Here is a 21,984-nt window from a genome sequence, read left to right on the forward strand (position 1 = left end):
CTTGTTTCCTTTTGCATATTTGTGTGGCATTTGTCTTTTGGTACTTGATGGCATTACATCATAATTTTTTTGACTCATGCTTATATCTCCCTTTGTGTTTCTTCAAGTCCTATTTTCTCTGTCCCTGTGCCTAGGCCCTTTTTCTCTCCTCATTCTAACCCTCATCCCCCTCCCCTTGCCCCCCCCCCCCATCCCTGGCCGCACTATGGTGCTCTTTCGCCCCATCCTCTTTCTCAGGGTCCTAGATCCTAGCTGGAGAATGGACATTTCAAAGATGGCCACCCATTACTGCCAATATAAAGCTTTACCAACGCATGCACAACTGTGCTGTAATTAGTTGAAAAGAAATGGAAGGAAGGACGGAAGAAAGAAAGAAAGAAGGAAGGGAAGGGAAGGAGGGAGGGAGGGAGAGAGGGAGGGAGGGAGGGAGGGAAGGAGGAAGGAAGGAAGGAAGAAATATGGAAAGAAAGAAAGAAAGAAAGAAAGAAAGAAAGAAAGAAAGAAAGAAAGAAAGGAAGAAAGAAAGAAGGGAAGGAAGGAAGAAAGAAAGAAAGAAAGAAAGAAAGAAGGGAAGGAAGGAAGGAAGGAAGGAAGGAAAAAGAAAGAAAGAAAGGAAGGAAGGAAGAAAGAAAGAAAGAAAGAAAGAAAGAAGGGAAGGAAGGAAGGAAGGAAGGAAGGAAAAAGAAAGAAAGAAAGGAAGGAAGGAAGAAAGAAAAAAAGGAAAGAAAAAAAAGAAATACATTTAAAAGCTTTTCAGAATGGAGCCTGCTGCCTGAGATTGATATAGTTATTCCACAACTAAAATCTACAGACATAAGGCTTATTTAAAGATACTTTTACCTAAAATTCAAATAAACATAGTTTAAAGTTTCCCAATCCTGTGCTCTTTGAGCTTGTGATATTGTGCACACATTACGCATTATGTTTTGTACTTTGACAAGCATTAGACAGTGTAGGATATATGCTTGTTAAATCAGTCACAACCTTGAATTGCGGAAACAAATTCTCTGACAAAGATGGAAGCTCCCTGGCCAGGGACAAGATCTGAAAGTGTCGCATTACCTGTCGCCCGTCCATGGCTCCGCGCATTTCCTTGAACGTTGAGCTGAATTCCCCAATGAAGTCGTGCTTGCCATTGGAGTCCCAGTCCCACACTATGCACTGCAAGAGATGGAGAGAAGAACAGGATCAACATGGGAGGAAGCGCGGGTATCTCCATCATTTATGCAAAGTGCCTCCGGAAATAAAGGGCTGAAAGTGCAAACATGTGTCAAGTTGAATTACTGAGCCTGGTGTTAAATATTAACAAAGTGCTCGAAGGGACATCTTGGTGGCCTGCTGCGAGCTGAAGAAACCAAATGTCACTCTGTTTTCGAAAAATAAATTAAGCAATGTATAGCTCAATTTAAAAGAATAACCAGTCCATCATTTTTAGGGTGTAGCAATTGAATAGAAACAATGAAATATTCACTAAGATATGGTTATTTCTAGTTTTTTTTATTCAGTATCAATATGTTTGAAGCCCAATTCCAATAATTCCGTTTTAATGCACATATAAAGATACCATGATACGCCAATGGCCATACAAGGCTGTAAGAGTTTCATGGGAGTGATAAGTAAACCCCAGGAACCACAGGAAGGCACCACAATGCCTGTCCCAGATCCTTGCTACCAGAAGTACACAAATACACACAAATGTCCGTAAACAAAATTGACATGTACAAGGTTGCATGTGCAGATGTTCAAAATGTAACCAAGTGTGCAAATGCATTTTTCTTTTTTTGTTTGTTAATGGGTAACATATTTCTCACCCTTGAGACACCCATAGCATAAACCACCCACCATATCTGCTGCTCCTTTTTTTCCATAGTGGAAACACATGTAGTTTCTTTGTGTAAACGTTTAGTGATTTTCCAAGGTGGGAGATTTCATATTGTGTGATATTACACAAAAACTTCAAACTTTATGAATTTTCTCGCCAAATTTGACAATTTGTGCAATTTTTCATTACTGCATATAAACCAGCCACTACTAATAAAAGCGCAGATATGAACAATGCATCATTTTGGTGGATTGCATTTCTAAATCCTCTTTGTAAAGGTAAACATTCACCACTGCTGAACCTGTAAATAAGAAATGGGATTTCGCCATCACAAATTATGCTTTTTTGGGACCCTTTGACCGATTTCCGATCAAAAAATGGTTCAAGAGTTAGGTCTACTACACTTAGAAACTTGCATCTAAAGTTGTATTTATTGATCATGCTCAGGATTTGAACTGCATAGATAGAGTATTCCCATTGAGATGTAATGAAATAAACACGGACAAAAGCAGAAGGTTGCTGTCCTCAGACAACTCTTTATATTTATCTATATGTATTTTCGTATGACTGTGTATTCAAAGATCGGTCCCATGGTATAGGTGTGTTTTGAATTAATTTTGACAATGTATTCTTATAGATTTTGCACTGATGATAGGGTAATTGATTGTTCCCTTAGATAAAATTTAAAAAAAATATTGATTCCCCCGTACCTATCTTTTTGTATATGATGGTGTTTGGTACCCAGGTATAGGAGGGTAATTTGGGTAAGCCCCTTGCTTTTTGCTATAGTAATGTCTGAAAATAAGCTAATGACTTCTCTGAAGACTGAATTTGAACAGTGTCCTGATTGACAATATGCAGATAAACCATTGATACATCAGTGCCTTATCCAATCACTTCAAAAAAAGACTGAAGACAGATGCATGATGGAGCTTTTCACTTGTTTTCAATGACATCGCTCTCGCTACTGTGAACCATGTGCATGATTTATCTCAGTAATTCCAGGAGTCAGTGAATGCGCTTGAGTATTCAGTGCTTAGAAAACAGAACAGCAACCACCAGTCAGTGTTTCTGAGCTATACAGCCTGTAGCGAATGCACTAACTTGCGTTAAAGTAAATTTACATACATACATTCACTCAAGCACATGTAAATTTACTCTTACACTTAAGAGTAGACCTATACTTCTGTGCTATTCATCATTTGTGATTGTAATTTTACACCTAAGTGTAGACTTACATGTCTACCCCATGAAACCAGAGAGTGGAAAAATGTAAGAATAAATGTATCAGTGTAATGTTAGTACTTGTAACTTTTCACACGCAGGCGAGGATCTATGTCACCAGGGTAGAGACCTCCCTACAATAAAGTATAGAGAAAATAACACATTTTTATTAATTTATTTGATGAAAAAAATGTATGTAAATTTAAATTGTTAATTAATTTAAAATAATTAATAATAAGCTAGAACTAATAAATGTTTATATCTATACCTTCAAGCCACTCTTCTGATTGAACCGATTGGTTCAGTTAGTGATCTTTATTAATGCCCCGCTTTAATAATGTTCTGCGATCAACTATACCTCTGTTCTGTGCATATTGCAAAATGCCTTTCTGAAATGGGCAGGTTTGGCATGATCTGACATCACCTATAGGAGCTCACTGCCCTTGTCCGCTGTATATAGAAAGGCCCACAGAGGTGCAAAGAATCCACATTTTTCAAGGCCCCTGAATAAACATTTCATGAAAGATACATGTCCAAACCTAAGATACTTCTTACCTAAGTGTTCCAGTAGAGACACCGAATGACTCTTAACAAGGGTACCTGAATCCCCCAGTTGCACAGCTTCCTTTAAAGCTTGGCCTGGCTACGCCATTGAAAGCCTGTCTACCCCATTGTTTTATAATAAAGAAATCATGCAAATAAATGTGATTTGTTGACTTGAAGCACATTATAAATCATAATAATGTCAACATTGGCACATGCAGATCGAAATCTTGTTAGAGGCAGAGGGAATAGTATGTTTAGGGTCAGCAAATTCTTTAGGTCTTTTCACAATACACATTCATACATTTCAGCATCTGAAACCATTAGGTCTCTTAGACGATGGGATGTGGGAAGAGAACAGCATTCTGACCCACATTTGAACTTTATCAGAGCACTTAAGCAGCTCTTTCCTCTTTATTCAATTTATTTTTTTCCTTATTTTTATGTGATAACATGGTTATAGATAAGACTAGCTGGCACAGTGCTTATGGATCAGGTACGTGCTGCTTTTTATTCGGCATCCCACTATCCTCATTATGAGGTTGTCCCCTCATTCTTTAGTGAATGGCCAATACTATTCTAATTCAAATCCACATTCTCCAAGTCATTTAATCTACAATCTTGGTAAGAGGCTGCCTTCCCAACGTGATGGAGAGCTATGATCGGTTACTGTTGCCAAAGTTTTTTTTACTTTACAGATCTCTGTCGGACAATTCATTTTTTAGTTTAACCACTAATGAAGAATGCACAGAAGGATGTGAAGCTAATAGGTCCTCGACTGCAGATCAATTACAAATTGTAGGAAGCATTTTGGATTCAACTGTAATTGTAGAAAAGAGATTAATCAGACTGCTTAGTTTGAAATCATCAGAAGAGACAAGAGTGCCAACCTTTGTAATAAATCCACCTGAGTTTCCAACTTATCTGATTGCAAATGCAGTTCATAGCGGAAACTAATAATTATAAAAACATTGATATAAATGATCCAAAAGAAACAATTGGCTTGGAATGAATATTGCAATTATGTTTAGTTCTTGTCATTCTAGTGCCTTTCTGGTAGCTGTTTTTGGTTCTTTCAGAATTTTGCTTTATAGCAGATTAAGTAAGATCATAGATCAGTTTGCCACCACTCATCCTCTGAGAATACATTCACCCTACTAATATCTGGTCCTCTTCTTGTTCTTTCCCTACCCTCTAGATATTGTCTTCATGTCTGTGAGATATAACTTCTAAAGCACATAAAGAAAAATATCAACTACTCATAGACTGCAAACTATGAATAGGATTGTTTAAGCAAAAGATTTTCGGGATATTGAACATACAATATGAACCCGACATTAGAATACTGTTGTAACTTTTTCATCAAAAAACATCTTTAACCACTTTGGGCTTTAGCATTTCTATAATTACTGGAACAACATGTAGCCTGAAAGCAACCCATGTTTATAAGAGCTAATTTAACCATGAGCAACCATCAATGATGAAAAGGCAAAGAAAACACTCGCACCAACATCAACAATTGTGTGGTATTCTTAACAAAGGCATTGATGACAACTTAATGACACCATTACTAAAAAGAGTATATAATAGGGGTACGTAATAACCTGTCATTATAATTAAAAAGACATCTATTGTGAGGAAGACATTAAGAATAGGCCAAAAAGTGCAGATGTCGAACCATTGCTTACAGCCAACTGTGCACAGCAAGGAGCAAACGCTGCTGAAACAGCATCATAGACAGAAGATTCTTAATAAGAACATGTCACAAAGACAAAGAAAAGCGTAGTTTGTGCAACAGCTGTACTCAAGCATAAAATACTGAAGGTGCAACAAGGGGATGATCTGGCCGGTCCATTCATTATCAAGGTGAATAAGAAACATTATTAAAAGAGAGTCTCATGAATAGATTCCATGGCTTAAAAAACATATAAAAGATGAGAATCTTTTGGCACAAAAGAAAATGATGAATACAGATCATTGCCTTAAAGTTGGTTTCCTTGATTGCACTCAAGGTACATACTGGCCATAATTAAAAGCATCCTATTATACGGATACCATTGCCACCACACAGAACACAGTATTGTTAGAATATGCCTTCCCGTGCATAAACAGATAGGTAGTACATTTTCAGACATGTATGCACATCTGTGCAGGAGGTAATTTTGCAACGCATATCATCTGATATGTCAATGTGATGCAAAACACGTGCACAATGCTAGTGGGTCAATTCTGCTCCCAGAATGTGTTTCACAAGTAACTTTGAACCAAACCACCTGCAACCCCAAGACTCATGAGGGTTACACCGGCAAACAGTACACCTTATAGTTTAGTGTATAATGCATCAGGTGATGAGTTCTAGCAGTTGCAAGTCATTTATTTTTTTTCTATGGATAGTTGCAGTGATAATACTCAGTTTGCTAGACTACAATTGTTACTATAACCTGTATTCATAAGCTACATTTTGGTAACCCTCTGACAGGCAAAACAGGTTTGCTATGGCTTATTCATTATTGACATAGGAGGAATATGCTACAGTCATTATACATCTTAATGACTAGTATCAAACAACTTTGGTGTCTCAGGTGACAGAACTCTTGATGCATAGCAGAGTGATAACATGCTCAATTGTACTATGTTTTCAACGTTAGCATGTATCTGTTTGATAAACTCAATTAAATATAGGTTCTGATATAGCGCTGTATACGTTCTTGCCCATAGCGGCCTCCGCATTATGTGCACGTTCTTTGGTGGATGACCAAAGGAATCGACCACAGTTGCTCAATAGTCTTCATCCTGAGTAGGACCTTGATATCCTGTGTTGGGTTGAAACGACACCACATTCACATACAATAGGAATAGCATTGGTGTGATATAATTAATTGATTTGCCGTGGTGGATTCCTGACGGTGTCATTGCCTGGCCATTAGAATTCCTGTCAATACACACTTTGGGCCTCATTAGGATGGCGACGGACCTGCGTCCGTCCGCCACCCCCCGAGGTGGAGGGATCATCCGCAGGGGCAGCGGCGGTCCCTCCGTGCAAAATAGGATGTGACCGCCGACATGGCGGTCACATCCCGTATCTGTAACCTTGTGGCGGGTGCTGCTTGAAGCAGCACCCGCCGCAAGGTTAAAATTGCATGCTTTGCATATGCATGCACAAAGTGGCAGGCACCGCGCGGTGCCTGCTGCTTTGTGCATGCATATGCAGGAGGGTACCATAGGTATCCCCCATGTGCACCCCCCACCCCACAACACCCTGGGGGCCCGCAACGGGCCCCCAGAAGCATTAGTCCACATGCTTTTCCACAGCGGAAAATCCGCCGCGGAAAAGCATGTTTCCTCACCCTTCGTAATTTGGCTGGCGGTGTCTTGCAGACACCGCCACCAAATTGCGGACAACATCCCGCGGATCAGCGACGGACGGACTTGCCGTCCGCGGCTTATCCCGCCACCATCCTAATGTGGCTGGTGGTGTTTTGGAGGTCTGCAGCGGTGAATCCGCATCCTCCGGGCCGGAGATGGCTTCCGCCGGCCCGGAGGATGCGGATTCACAGCCATCCTCATCGACCCCTATATGTCTGCCCACTTCTGTGTTTATCCCAAGGAGGGCTGAGACTTGTCAGGTGTCTAATATGTATGATGAATGATTAAACCTTGGATTTCAGTTTTTAATCAATAAATCCATGTTGAACCAAAGTACAGTACACAGTTATCGTCTAAGGTCCCTATACTGGATTGCTCTTCTTCTTAATACAGGGTTTGTTGAAACCGCAAGAGAGGATGAAGAAAAATAAATAAATGACATAAAATAAATAGAAAAGTAATTATTTTTGCATAGAAGTGATACATATCAAGCCATGACATATTGCAATTTTGAATGGTGATCACCCTGATCAAATTGCCGCAAGAAATTATTTTACTCAAGGTCATGTTGTACATAATATAGTTCTGAGTCAGGCACCTTAGTGTTTCAAGGTGTTTGACTGCCTGATCATGACTGGCCTAGTCTTCTTCCCAATTTGCCCATGAATGGAAACACCAGAGCTGATTTTACAGGACAGTAATCCCGCATGGTAAAATCGTATAAGGCTTTGGCAGATGCAGATTCAAGCCTCTCTCCCTGTCCAAGTCCAAGCATATTTTTTGGGCAAGAGGAGGGCATGTATTGCTCTCCCCTACCATGACAATCTTTCCCCTTCCTGTCTGTATCCTCTGAAACCACCATCCTCCACCTCCCGCCTCCAACTCACATTTACCAACTGCTCGCGACAGGCAGTAAAGGTGAACGTTAATCCCATGGAGCAGGGAAAACTGTGGCAAGTTCTGCCGGCTAAAACCAGGTCCACACAGGTATTCCCTGTTTCGAAGGGAGATTAACACATGGTTGCACAGTGTTGGAGTAGTTTTACCACATTGTGACATGAAGTCCGTGCATGGAGTTTGCACCCAACCAGTACTGGGCAACTCGTAATCAGGGCCTTTCTCTGTTAGCTACTTCAGTGCATCTATTGACACCATCCGAATGGGCCCCTGATGTACCAACAAACATCAAATGTAAACAAATGAATAGTATCCTAGCGGATGCTTTCTCTGCAATGGAAAAGGATGGACTGATGCATTCCTGTAAGTCGAATATTGCAGTGTTCATCTGCTGGGGCAGATCCCTGAATGTACACACCCTATGATGGATGAAAGTATGAATTAAACTGTTACAATGCTCCGTCTTGGTCATTGACTTGAGTGGTGGAGGGATGACATGTTTTAATGGCCACCCCACTCCCTCAGGAGGACATTGAAAGGGTGGACCTACTGGGAGACTTGGAGGAGTTCTAAAGTCTGGTCTGTAGGTGGGTATTGCAGGCTGCAGGGGACTGGTGGAGAATCCCCAGGCACAAGAGAGTACCAGGAGCCTGCAGAGGACTTGGGAGCTACAGGGCAGGAGGGCTGACCCTCCACTCTCCCTTGTTGGAAGGAAAGAAGAAGAAAAACAGCTCCTAAAGAGTCCCAAACCTTTTTGAGTCCAGGAGGCTTGAGTACACCAACTGGAGCAAAAAGAGCCCAAGATTGCCCGAATTAGCCAAGTGGAGCCACAGAAGTAGACTGCAGCCCCAAGCATAGTCACCATGGAGAGAGCACCAGAAGGGATGAGGGTTTGCCCCTTAAAAAATGTAAATATGGCACAGCGTGGCACATTTTGTATTCCGCCGCAGCATCACAAAGAGTGACGCAATGGCGGCGTAAGGGCCTCATAAATAAGGCCCTAAGAATTTTGGATCACAATATGATTTTGATTGAACCATTGATTCATATATATGAAATCAAATTGTTGTACACTCTTTTAATAAAACGATTCAGAAACAATTACAGATGAACAGGAATAATTAATTGAAATAAAATAGTGACATTGCCAGAAGCATAGGAGTTTCTATACCATGTGTCAAAGAAATAATGTCTTCTCTACTCGTGCCAAGTGCAATGCTGAAAAACGGGATGAAACATATAGACAGAGACAAAAATGTAAACTTTTATTCAAACAAGTCCATATGTTGTTGTTGCAGATTTAAACTGTACAATGCTGGTTTTAAAAATTGTCCAACAGTAAGTGAAAAATGTTTTAAAAGAAGAAAATAATCTTTCCTATTGAATGTAACACCCCTATCAACAGTAATAATAAAAAAAGTATTATCATACGACAGAAGAGCAGAAGCCATATGGATTTTAGAATTAACATGTGAATGTACCCAACTAACTGAAAATGATGCTTCAGGTATAGATGAGGAGTTTTAAGTTCCACGAGAATGTGATATTTATATTGATAGTATAAACAAACAAATTGTATTTGACTCAGGTTCTTCGTTATTCTCCATTATTTCAGATACATTTTTTGATGATAATAGGAAAAACATGAGTTCAAAGAAACCTAGGGCCCAGATTATGATGGTGGGAGGCGTTCCTACAGCATCGTAATCTGTTCTGATTAATTTCCGACCGACCCATTTGGATGGTGTCGGTTGGAAATGAATCCGAAACGGATTTATGAATGGCTTCAGACGGGTTCGGAGAGCCCGTCTGCCATTCAGAAAGCCACCTGTAATCCCAAGGGTGGTGTTTTCCGCCCAAGGGGTTACAATGTCAGATTCAACAGCCTATCTGTGGAGGCCTTTCTGACACAGAAAGGCTGTTGGAAGTCGACTTTGGGAATCCTCAATGGGGCCCTGTGGGTGCAAGGCCTCCGGATGGCGGTCTCTAAAATTCCCCCGTCCCAAACACTCTGTAACTCCCTTAACTCTTTTTTCTTTGAGAAGATTGCCCTCATTAGGGCCAACATTCCTCCCCCACCCACGGTACCCTCTGCTATCCCTCCACCCCTCCCTCCCCCCTCCTTCACTCAATTTCCTCCCCTCACCCGTGACTCCTTGCTTCCTCTTCTAGCTCGGATCAAATCAGGCTCCCCTCAGGACATTGGTCCTGCTTTTGTCCTAAAAGAGCTCTTTTCTAACTGCTATTCTCCACCACTTACTTTCATCAATCATTCCCTCAACTCGGGCATTGTTCCCCTTGCCCACAAATCAGCAGTCATCATTCCTATTTTGAAAAAGCCTGGCATCGATCCCTCTGCGCCCGCCAATTACCGCCCGATCTCTCTCCTCCCATACCTCGCAAAGGTCTCAGAGGCTCATATCGCCAGGTCCCTGAGCTCCTTTGTGGAATCCACAGAATGCCTGGCCGCCCGCCAAGCGGGCTTTCGCCCGCTACACTCTACCGAGAAGGTAGTCGTGTCGGTGATGGATCAATTAAGAGAGGGTATTGATACCGGCCGGCCACAGGCTCTAGTCCTGTTAGACCTGTCCGCCGCGTTCGACACGGTGGACCATGTCATCTTGTTGTCCCGTGTCGAGGCGGCGGGCATTGGGGGCTCGGCCTATGCTTGGCTCCGTTCCTTTTTGACGGACAGGGAACAGGCGGTCTATCTTGCCAACTTCACCGCTCCTCCTAGGAGGGTGACTTGTGGAGTCCCCCAAGGCTCTTCCCTGTCCCCTTTGCTTTTCAATCTATACATTTCACCCCTCATTTTTACTTTACAGCAGATGGAGGTCTCGGTGTTTAACTACGCCGACGACCTCCAACTTGTTTTCAACCTCTCCTCTTCTCCTTCCTCGGCTTCTAATTTCCAGAAGGTTATGCTTTTTATCCAAGGGTGGATGAACTGCAACCACCTCAAACTGAACCCGGACAAGACCGAATTGGTCCTGACGGGGGGTGGTTGCAGTCCCTGGTCTCCTTCCTTCTGGCCCTCTGCTCTTGGTCCTTCCCCTCTTCCTGTTTCCAAGGTTAAAACCTTGGGTATTTTCATTAATCCCATGCTTACCCTTCATACGCAGATCAATGCAGTTGTATCTGCTTGTTTTTTCTCTCTGCGGATTATTCGAAGGGTTGCCCGCTTCTTCTCAACTGCTGCACTCAAGCTCATCCTCATGGCCATGGTGCTTTCGCGCCTTGACTATGGGAACGTCATCTATAATGGTGCGCCGGCTTATCTGCTCCGCCGGCTTCAACAGATTCAGAATCAGGCGGCTCGCCTGATCTACGGTCTCCCCAGGTTCAATCATACGACCCCTCTGTTGCAATCTCTCCATTGGCTCCCAGTGAGGGAGAGGGCCCTTTTTAAGCTTGGATGTATCACCTACCAGGCCAGATCAGGGACCGCTCCCGTTTTCCTGTGTGAAGCCATTTCCCCTTACCTTCCCTCCCGAGAACTCCGTTCCACTCACTTGGCCCTTCTGTCAGTCCCTCGTTTCAGAAAACAGAAGTCCGGTGGGGCCAGATTTGCAGTGCTGGCTCCTTCTTTCTGGAACTCACTTCCATTTACTCTTAGGTCGTCATCTTCCTACTTGGAATTTCGCAAACATCTTAAAACCTTCTTGTTCTCCAGATCTGTAGCTGTATAACCCTTTCCTCCGCACCCACTGGTCTTCTGCCATCTAGCGCCATGAAACCGATTCTGGTATAAGAGCGCTCTACAAATATTTTAAAATTCAAAAATTCAAATTCATGGCGGCCGAGGGGCCACCTATGGTGCCCCCTGTTGATAACTGCACCTTGAGGTGCCTGCCAGGGGGTGCAGGGATGAACTGCACCTCTTCTCTTTACACTGAGAGCATGCATTCCGGTCGGAATGTATACTCCCAGTGTAAAGAATAGGAGTGCGACCGAACAGTGTTTGGTTGCATCCTACTTGCTGGGTTGGGACCACCGACAGTAGGTCCGTCAGTCCCAGTTCCCAAACGATGTTGAATGGACTCAGGCCCGTCCAACATCGTAATTGGGCCCTATAAGTGAAGGCTTCCGCATTTGAGGGTAACACTGTTGACATGAGTGGTTTCTATATTTCCTCTATACAATATAAAGACATAAAGATACTTGACAAGGTTTATATAGTCAAAAAGGGGAAACATTTGCTTGGTTGGTGACATCAAGGTAAATTTGAGAAGACCTTAAGGCTGGGTTCTGTTCTGTATGTCCCATTTTATGTACCTCCACTCCTGATGTTGACAGGAATTCTCGATGATCATAAAGTGAATGTTTCTAAGCAAAGCTTGGGATGTGTCAAACGTTTCACACATTTGAGAAATCGTAAAGATAATGCTAATCCTGTTAAACATGGCTCAAGAAGCATACCATTGAGTGTCAGGAAAGATGTTCCTACCATGGTAGAAGAGAAGTACAGAGAGGGTATCATCCAGCCAGTTGAAAATTCAGAATAGCTTTCCCCCATACTTTTGGTTATTAAAAAACAGGCAAGTGGAGATTGTGTACTAACTTTAGAACATTAATGTTGCACCATTATGATAGGCCAAGTTGTACTCCATGTCAGAGTTACAAGCAGCAGATTACCAAATTGTTGTCATTAGATTGGCGACATTTAACTACATTTCTTACTTCCGGTGGTGCTTATAGTTTTTCAATAATGCCATTCAGATTGACATCTGCTGCCTCTCTATTTAAAAAGGTTAATGAATAATCTGTTTGAAAATATGTAGGGCGTGGCAGCTTTTAACATGATATACTAATTTCCATACCAACTTTAGAAAGACACAAATAAAGGTTAGGAAAGGTACCAGCGAATTTACAAGAAGTGGTCAAGACATCACGATCAATACATGCAAATTCTTACGCAACCAAGGTAGAATACTTAGGGTATAGTCTTTCAGTGCACAGTATTAAGCAAAAGGAGACTTCAATTGAAGCTATCAAATACGCTCAAATGCCAAAGATTAGGCAACAACTTGCATCTTTTTAGGTTCTTGTTAAAACTGTTGTAGGCTCGTTGAGGATTTTCTTTATTAAGCAGCAATATGGGAACTCGGAAACCAACTTAAATTTTTTTCACTCTGCATCTCCCACCGATAAAGTACCTGGACACAGGTGTTGGTAATACGAAACCAACATGCTTCGGCTCATTGTATTAGGCCTTGCTCACAACGGGCGGCATCTTTCCTTACATCATTTTTAGGTCTCGCCTGTCGATGCGCATGCGCATCGAGCAAGGCGAGAGTATTGGCACTTATCCGCTCTTTATCCACACTGCAAGGAATCGTGGCGATTCCTTGCAGTGCACGAGAAATTTAAGCTCAATGCGCATGCGCATTGAGCTTAAATGCGCGTGCACATGCCCCCAGCCGCCTGCCTTGCCTACTCTCTCTCACAGCCTCCCCCAGCTCCGCCCCCTCACTACTTGATTGCACGGCCGCTAGGCCGTGCCTCCCCTACTCTCCTCCCCCCTCCTCCTCTCCTCCCCTGCCTGCCTGCCGCTAGGCCGTGCCTCCCCTACTCTCCTCCCCCCTCCTCCTCCTACTCTCCTCCCCTGCCTGCCTGCCGTGTCGCACCTCTCCCCTCTCCGCCCCCTCCCCTGCCCGCCCCCTCCCCTGCCCGCCGTGTTACGGTGAAAGGCTTGTTTTTTGTTTGTATAATTTAACCCGCTCCGCCCCCTCCCCTTCCCTCCGTGTCGCATTTCTCCTCCCCCCTCCCCTCTCTTCCGTCCGTCCGTCTTGTTTTCTTTCTCTCCTGCCTCTCCTCGCCAATGTCTTTCTACTTGTAACCCCATTCCATCACTCGCCTCACTCTTCCCTTGTCACCCCACTCTCTCCCTTGCTCCTCTCATTTGCTTTGCTTCCCCACCATGTCCTCTGACGTGTGCCTTCCCCTCCCCTCCCCTCCCCCGCGGCTCACCCCACCTCTTCTCGTTTTCCCCTTGCCCTCCCCCTCCTCCCTCAGCCATCGCTCCCATCTCTCTTTGATCTGAGTGAATTATTGGTATTGATTTTGGACTGGAAAGCTGCAGGGATTCTCCCTTGCTCCTCCAATTAATTGAGAGCTGCAGGAAAAAAATGTTTCATGTGAAATTCTAAAAGCTCACCACCCCTTCGAATATGTCGTTATGAGAGAAAGCAACTGAATATGCCCACTTTCCGTGGTAGCACCCCTCCACACCCACATACGCAGTGCGCCGTTAATTATTAAACGCTGGTACCCCATTTTAGATTACCATTTCCAAATGGTGCCCCAATCACTCACCAAACGCCGACTGTATTTAAAACTACTGGTCTGTTGCCGGTTCTGTGCCGGGTGTGTTGGCTTGTGTGTTTAGTCTTTGCTGGATGTCTGTTTGTGTGTTGGTTGACTCTATGTGTTATGTGGGTGTGTTTGTGTGCACGCGGGCCCGCGCTGCACGTAGGTTGTTGGTTGGTTAACTGCTGGCTGGATTCTAGCTAGTGCAGGTTGTGCAATGGCTGAGTTTTGCCTCTGTACTGCATGTGTGCGTTGCCTGCTTGTAATGCCATTGCTGGCTTCTAACTGGTTATGCTGGCAAAATCATACATTAATAGTTTAGAGAACAGCAGATTTAGAGTATTTGGAATACATTATCTTCACTCTGTGTATTTTATAGACTGTAAACATTCCTCAAAGTTAGTGTGAGAAGCTGGCTTGGTATATTGTATTGTATTGTATTGTAATTCTTCACTCACCCTCAACCCCTCACCCTCACTCACCCTCAACGCCTCACCCTCAATCACCCTCAACCCCTCACCCACCTTCACTCACCCTCACCCTCACTCACCCTCACTCACCCTCACTCACCCTCACCCACCCTCAACCCCTCATCCTCACTCACCCTCAACCCCTCACCCTCACTCACCCTCAACCCCTCACCCTCACTCACCCCCACTCACCCTCAACCCCTCACCCTCAACCCCTCACCCTCACTCACCCTCACTCACCCTCAACCCCTCACCCACCCTCAACCCCTCACCCTCAATCCCTCACCCTCACTCACCCACACTCACCCACACTCACACTCACCCACCCTCACTCACCCTCACCCTCACTCACCTTCACCCTCAACCCCTTACCCTCACTCACCCCCCCTCACCCTCAACCCCTCACCCTCAACCCCTCACCCTCCCTCACCCTCACTCACCCTCAACCCCTCACCCTCACTCACTCTCAACCCCTCACCCTCACTCACCCTCAACCCCTCACCCTCAACCCCTCACCCTCAATCCCTCACCCACACTCACCCACACTCACCCCCACTCACCCTCACTCACACTCACCCACCCTCACTCACCCTCACCCTCACTCACCCTCACTCACCCTCACCCTCACTCACCCTCACTCACCCTCACCCTCAACCCCTCACCCTCACTCACCCTCACTCACCCTCACCCTCACTCACCCTCAACCCCTCACCCTCACTCACCCTCAACTCCTCACCCACCCTCAACCCCTCACCCTCACTCACCCTCAACCCCTCACTCACCCTCACTCACCCTCAACCCCTCACTCACCCTCACTCACCCTCACCCTCAACCCCTCAGCCTCACCCTCACTCACCCTCAACCCCTCACCCTCACTCACCCTCAACCTCATGCTAAAGATTTAAAAAAAAACCATAAACAATTCTAAAAGCACTAACTCTAATGCTGCGAGACCTATTGCATTTCTAATGCTTGTTAAACATAGACAAAGTGCAAGTACCAAAGAAATAAAGAAAGTCCTGTATCAGAGCATTGATTCTTTCTTCTTTTGTAGTTCAGAACAACAATATCAAGCAGTAAAGTTCTAGTGCTAAATTCATAGACATAAAAGAGAAGAGGGTTTGATTTTTATATATACAAACAGAGGGCTGGTGCTAATTTGTGAACATAGGCAAGAAAATTATTTTTTACATTACATAAAAAATCTATATTAACATAAGTAAGAAAGCATGACCCAGTTGGTTAGCTGCATCACTGAAGCACAATTCATCTCAAGATCATTCTAAGAAAAAGCACTGACTGGGCAATGATTTACTAAGTTTTGTTTGTTGTGTGCCTGAAGACTAAGGTACTAGCCTCACATCACCTCCCCTGAGTATGCCTTGGACGGCTCTGCCTCACTATCCTGAAAGTGCTACAATGTGGGTAGCAAAGGTAAGGTTTGGCCCTCATAACGTGCAGAGGACTCACATTGTTCCTGACTAATAACCCATTTTAAAAAATGTATAATTTAGGCTGGCCACCTCACAAATAAATAGTCGGGCCCTTGATGGTGGGCGGGTGAGGCAGACATAAGGCCTCCGAATGTCATCTTCAATAAGAGTTTTTGTATGCGAATTAGGAGGACCTCTAATGTAGTTCATGTTGTGCTGTATGCGCATTTAGTAGATCTCATCTAGGTGATATATTTTTCAATGTTGATTTTCAATGCACATGAAGCAGCATGTTGAACCTTTCACTGATCTATCTGACAAACATGTCAGGTCATACACAATTAATAATGTGAATGTCTGCGGTAGAATGACTCCTTTCATAATAGTACCATATATGGTCTCTGGCCATTGTTTTATTAAAAATATGTGCAATCAATTGTACCTCAACATAATTCCAGATGTACCACACATTTTGATTGCATATTGGTGTATATATATATATATATATATATATTGGTGTACTTGCCATACTGGTAAAGGTACTGTAAAGAGCATTTGCATATTAATGCAAATATAAACACTGCAGCCATATTTGTCCTGATCATGTCAACTGTGCCTAAGTGGATGTGCCCATCTATGACGATTTAGAGCCTCCCTTTGCCATCTTGACTCTTGAGATGGTAATCTTGTTAATAGTTAGTTTAGTCAGAACGTTATGTTTCTGTTATAGTTGGGAGACCATCACCCCCTTTCCAATGATCACTGACATCTGCGCTCCCCTTGTCCTACAAGGCCATGTACGTCACATTGAAAGCCTGTTTGTAAAACACTACGGCCAAGATCTTCTAAAGCGATGCGCTGATGCTTGTGTGACCTAAAGTGGCGCAGTGCTGCACAGGCTATTTGCTATCCAGCACAAAAAGTGCATTGCACTTGGATGGTGAACTTTATACAGCACACTAGCACAGCACAGCACTTTGAAATGCATCCAGGGGGAGTTACTGAGGTGGATTAACGTAAACACTTGTAGGATTTGATGCAAAGCCTAATTTGCTAAGGTAGCCAGACAGAACTTTGTGTCAAAATCTAATGCATACAAGAAGCATGTGAAGGAGAAATGTGTTCAGTTCTCACAAACACCGACACTCCACAGCACATATGAAATGAGCGTGTGTATTCATCAAAATGTGTACTAGAAGAGTATGTCTCTAGTGCAAATCCTAAATTAGATAATGCACACTCTCCCCAGCATCATGGTGCGAGGCTATGCAATAAATAAGGAAGCCTGTCAGAAGGACAAGCGAAGATACAAAAGCAGGCCAGTGTTTGTAGATATGGTGCTGTGCTTTTTTTCTCTCCCTTTTGCAATGCAGCACAACACATTTTGATGCTGTACCGTGCTGCCTTGCACACAAAATAGTAAATTGGGTCCCATATTTGTCTTGTCTTAGCTTTGAGAGCTCACATAATTTCACAATTTGGAAGGCTCTTCTACTTAATCCGTGGCTCATAAATACATTTCACTTTTATTAATAAACTTTTTTAAGACCAGTTGGTGTGTGTGCAGATCTTCTTTCACTGTAGCTATGTGTTGCTGTTCCCTGCTATATCACGGAACACAAAATTATTTTAGTACTTTTACCGAATAAGTGAACTCTTTCCATTGATAAATGCTCACATGAGTGGTGCAAATTCATAGGGTGGGATTCCTCCACTGGTGGGTGTGGTTTTCTGTTAAAATGAATCACCAAAGCTATATGTTGTACCTTGTTTGAAGGAATATGAATCCAGGACTTCTGGTTTAAGAATGTGTTCACACATGCTCATTTGCTTCTAAAAACCTCCTAAACCTTCATCCTCAGCTCAGCTTTTTTCACTCCCTTTTGGACCCCCACAACAATTCCACGATCAAGCTGTCAAGTTGGTCTCTATAAATGGAATTCTGTAGAGTATACAGCAGCAGGATGACCATTTTAGTCAATGCTTCCCTTTCTATTAGGGACAATGGGAGCTCTTTCCAGAAGGCAACAGACTTTTTAATGCCTTCCACTCTCCTTCCTATGTTATTATCTAGGTATGCCGTGCTAGTACGGCGTCTCCAGGTACAGTACTCCGTCTAGTACCCATCTCATCGCCACATTGGGCAGCTCATTTTCATGTTTCCCTATTAAGTTCGCCATAGGAAATAGTTTGGATTTCACCGGGTTGAGACGTAGGCCGGACCGCACACCAAACCTTTCCAGTTCAGCTGTGAGCACCGGGACTGCCCCCTCAGGACGGCACAAGTATACAAACTTGTCATCGGCATACATGGAGACCACATGATACCACTTCTCCCAGCCGAACCCCCATCCCTCCCTTGTCGTTCTTAGGGTAATAGCCAGAGGCTCCATTTCGAAGGCGAACAGGAGTGGGGACAAGGGGCACCCCTGCCAAGCACCCCTTTCTAATCGAAAACCTTCTGAGACCTGGCCACGCAGTCGTTCTGTTATATATGACTTGCATCCATTGTATAATTGGCAGTCCCACTCCCATTTTGTCCAGTACTGCCCACATGTATTCCCATTACACCGAGTCAAAGGCTTGTTGAATGTCCAATAGGCCCAGTGCCCAATTTTCATTCTCCAGGCTCGGAGCATGCCATACGTTCGCCAGGCCCAGTAAATTATGTGTAGTATTCCGTACAGGGATAAATCCAGCCTAATCTGGGTGGATCAGTTGGGGAATATATGGCAGTAGACGGGATGCCGATATCTAACTCAGTATTTTGGCACCTACATTTAAGAGGGAGATCGGCCTGTAGGAGCCCGAGGAGAGGGCCCTGTCCAGCTTGAGGAGCATGGATACTACTGCCTCCAACATAGTGTTCGGTAACGTTTTACAATCCTGAGCCTCATTGAAAACCTCTATTAGATGATCCAGTAGCAGTGGAGCATTCTTATGGTAAAGCTCCGCCGGGAGCCCATCTCTCCCTGGGCATTTCTCCGGATTCAAATTCAGGATAGATGCGAGAATTTCTTCTTTGAGATTGGTGCCCCTGGAGCTTCCGCATCTCTTTTGCCTTTGTCAGTGATTGTTATTAATGACATGTAAAAGAGAACGGATTCTGATATTATGCATTGACTTTTATAAAATGCAAAATGCATTCACTCCAACACTCACTGATCGTGAGATAAGATTACATTTCAGGGTATTTTTACAAATTATCTTACTTTTTATAAAATGTGAATGTTGTGGTATTAATGGTTACATTAAAACTTTAGCACTGGTTTTTGACAAACTTTTAAACTGTATCCAATTTTTATGATAAACTATAATCCTATCTAAGCTTGTTTTAATGGTAACAAACTGTTTCTCGGTACTTCACTTTTATTTTTCAATAAATACCATTACTTTTCCAAAAGGTCAATTCCCATAGAGCATTATGTGAATTTGTGCTACCTCCGTTACTTATGCTAATATATTATTACTAAAAAGTCCAATTAATTTGCCACAAATAATAATATTTAAGCCAAAATGTATAACTCGTCATATTGCACTTTATGACGTTTTCTTTTAAGGCTAAAATGTAACTGTTCAATTTAGAGGATTAGCAATGCACTATTTAAGGACTACACATTTATTTTCCTTTTAAAGTATTTTAGAATAAGGCAATCAGCTTTACACGCAGTATAGTTCGTACACTGTTATTTATTTAGATGCATTCTGCAATGCACATTTCAATTACTTTAGATTTATTATTCAGTTTGTTTTTGCTCTAAGGCAAAACCATTATGATCAATCATGTTAAAATTTCAATTTTCCAATTTACAGTTTCATAATAACTATTCATTTGTTTTCCTTTTAAATGAAAGCCGTCAAATGTACAAACAAAGTGCATTTTGTTAAGAGTTTATATTAAAATGCTGTGTTCCCATTTGAAATGCATTTTGAATTAATATTTGTTTAATACATTTTCCTTTACAAATGAAGCGCATTTGTGTAGAGTACCATTTTCCATTTCAAATACAATGTTTTGTCAATTTGAATTCAATTTGCAAATGAAGTGTACTTTTGGAAAACCTTAGGGGGGGCCTATTCACCAACAGCATGTTTTAGTACATTTTACACTACTACAAAACGTACTACAAAATGCTACTCACAAACCTATGTGAGGAGTTATCACCTCCACGTCTACTATCCAATCCCACAAAAGACTAAAAGTAAGGCCATTGCTATTCAGAAACTGCACTTCTAAAGCCAAAAAGGGACCTCAAATGGTAGTAAATAAGTCCAGAGCCACACAATGGCAACCACTGGCACTGCAATTAAAGAGTTTAAAATAATGAAAAATATAGACAATTATAATTTTATGTTTGCAAAATATATCAATATAGTATATATATCTTTCTAATTCCAAAATATTTTAGCAACCTTTTTCTGTTTCAGAACCATTGTTTTTTATGATACATTTTATTACATCCACTAAAATTGATTTCAATTATTTCAATGCATCACTTAATAATTATTAATGCATTTAAAAAAAATATGTTTTTAGTTTAGGTTGCAATCTATGGTTTAATACAAATTTGTAAAAAATAAATCTTTATGTATTTTATTATGTCTAACTTTATTTCAAAATGTTGTTATAAGTGCTGTATTTATCATAAAAATATTTTATACACTTTTCCTAGTTCAATAAATGTTTTAATTTTCCCAATACCTTACTAAAGGGAGGCACCACAGTCAGCACAGAGATCTCCACTTCGTAAAGTATAGGAAAAAATGTGGCGGCATAGATCTCTGCATGTCGTAAGCATTGTCACAAGAAATCTAGTGAAATTTGGAGCTGTCATTTAAAAATATTCATGAGATCTGTCCTGAATGAATCCCAAGGCAATTTTTCTTTTTGTACACAGTTCCTTTTGTGTTTGAAACCTTGCATCAAAGTTCAGCATTTTTCAAATCAGCATGTACCTCAATTAGGGGTCACAAGAGTTAGCAATTGCTACCACTAGCTTATCATTTGGTTCCACTACCTTGATGATCCCGGGTCACATGTAAGCTTCTCACTCCCATGTAAGCTTCTCACTCCCAATCTACCTCTATCGGCTTCACAATATGTTAACACAAAAAGATAATGGACGGAATGCTGACCATTGTCAAACATTCACCTCCAGTCAAAGATCTGTGTTAAATCGATAATGTTCTTGCTCACCATGCCGCCCAGTTTGGACCCAGCCATATGCAAATTAGTCTTGACCCTGCTCGCCATTGGAACAATCGAGCCCAAACTGCCAATCCAGGTTTTCGCTGGACTGGAAACAACCATCCTGGGTCCGGTTTTGGTGTATCACCCTTCAATAGTCAGGCTAGCTTGATTCCAGTGGCACAGTAAGCACAGGATCCACGTCTAAACAAACACTTCGCAATTAGATAATAATTCCAGGCATGGTAATCCTGGGCCCCAAGATATTGGTCCTGGAGTTTTGTGATGTGCTGCAGTAGTTCCATGCAGCTGCTGTGCCTGGACCCTTCCTGTCCTTCTGTTGCACAATGTGGGAGAAGCAAATGCTCCCTCCCCCTCCAGTTCTGCCTTCATCCACTCACTCCAAATTGCTGCCTCGGTCCCTACACACACATCCTAGAAATATCGACCCCACACCAATCTACTACCTTCTCCATGTCGATGGTACATGAATGTGGATTTGGGTATGTTATTTCCCCTCTGGGAGAGAGAATGAATACGGAATTGGACCCAGAACGCCAGGGTCAGTTTGTTCTTCCCCAATTCGAAGAAATGACTTGTAAACCCAGGACTTAGATGTGTGTGGATACTGATTGGACCAAGAAACAAAGAAAGATCTCCAGGTATCGCCATGCCTAAATCTGGGAAACTGATGATCGTTTGCCATGGTTGACTGTGGACAAACCATTCTTG

The 21,984-nt window shown here is 42.7% G+C and overlaps 1 protein-coding gene across 3 annotated transcripts in view; it reads right to left on the reverse strand.

The window, feature by feature from the left end:
• Positions 1–21,984, reverse strand: part of CPNE4 (copine 4) — a 1,444,425-nt gene that overhangs the window by 327,282 nt on the left and 1,095,159 nt on the right. For all 3 annotated transcript variants that reach the window (XM_086942069.1, XM_086942068.1, XM_086942067.1), the window contains one exon: positions 1,063–1,161. In XM_086942069.1, the coding sequence (XP_086798195.1) occupies positions 1,063–1,161 (99 nt within the window). The remainder of the gene's footprint in view (positions 1–1,062; positions 1,162–21,984) is intronic.

Source organism: Lissotriton vulgaris, chromosome 10 (genome assembly GCF_964263255.1).
Source record: "Lissotriton vulgaris chromosome 10, aLisVul1.2, whole genome shotgun sequence".
Classification (NCBI taxonomy): domain Eukaryota; kingdom Metazoa; phylum Chordata; class Amphibia; order Caudata; family Salamandridae; genus Lissotriton; species Lissotriton vulgaris.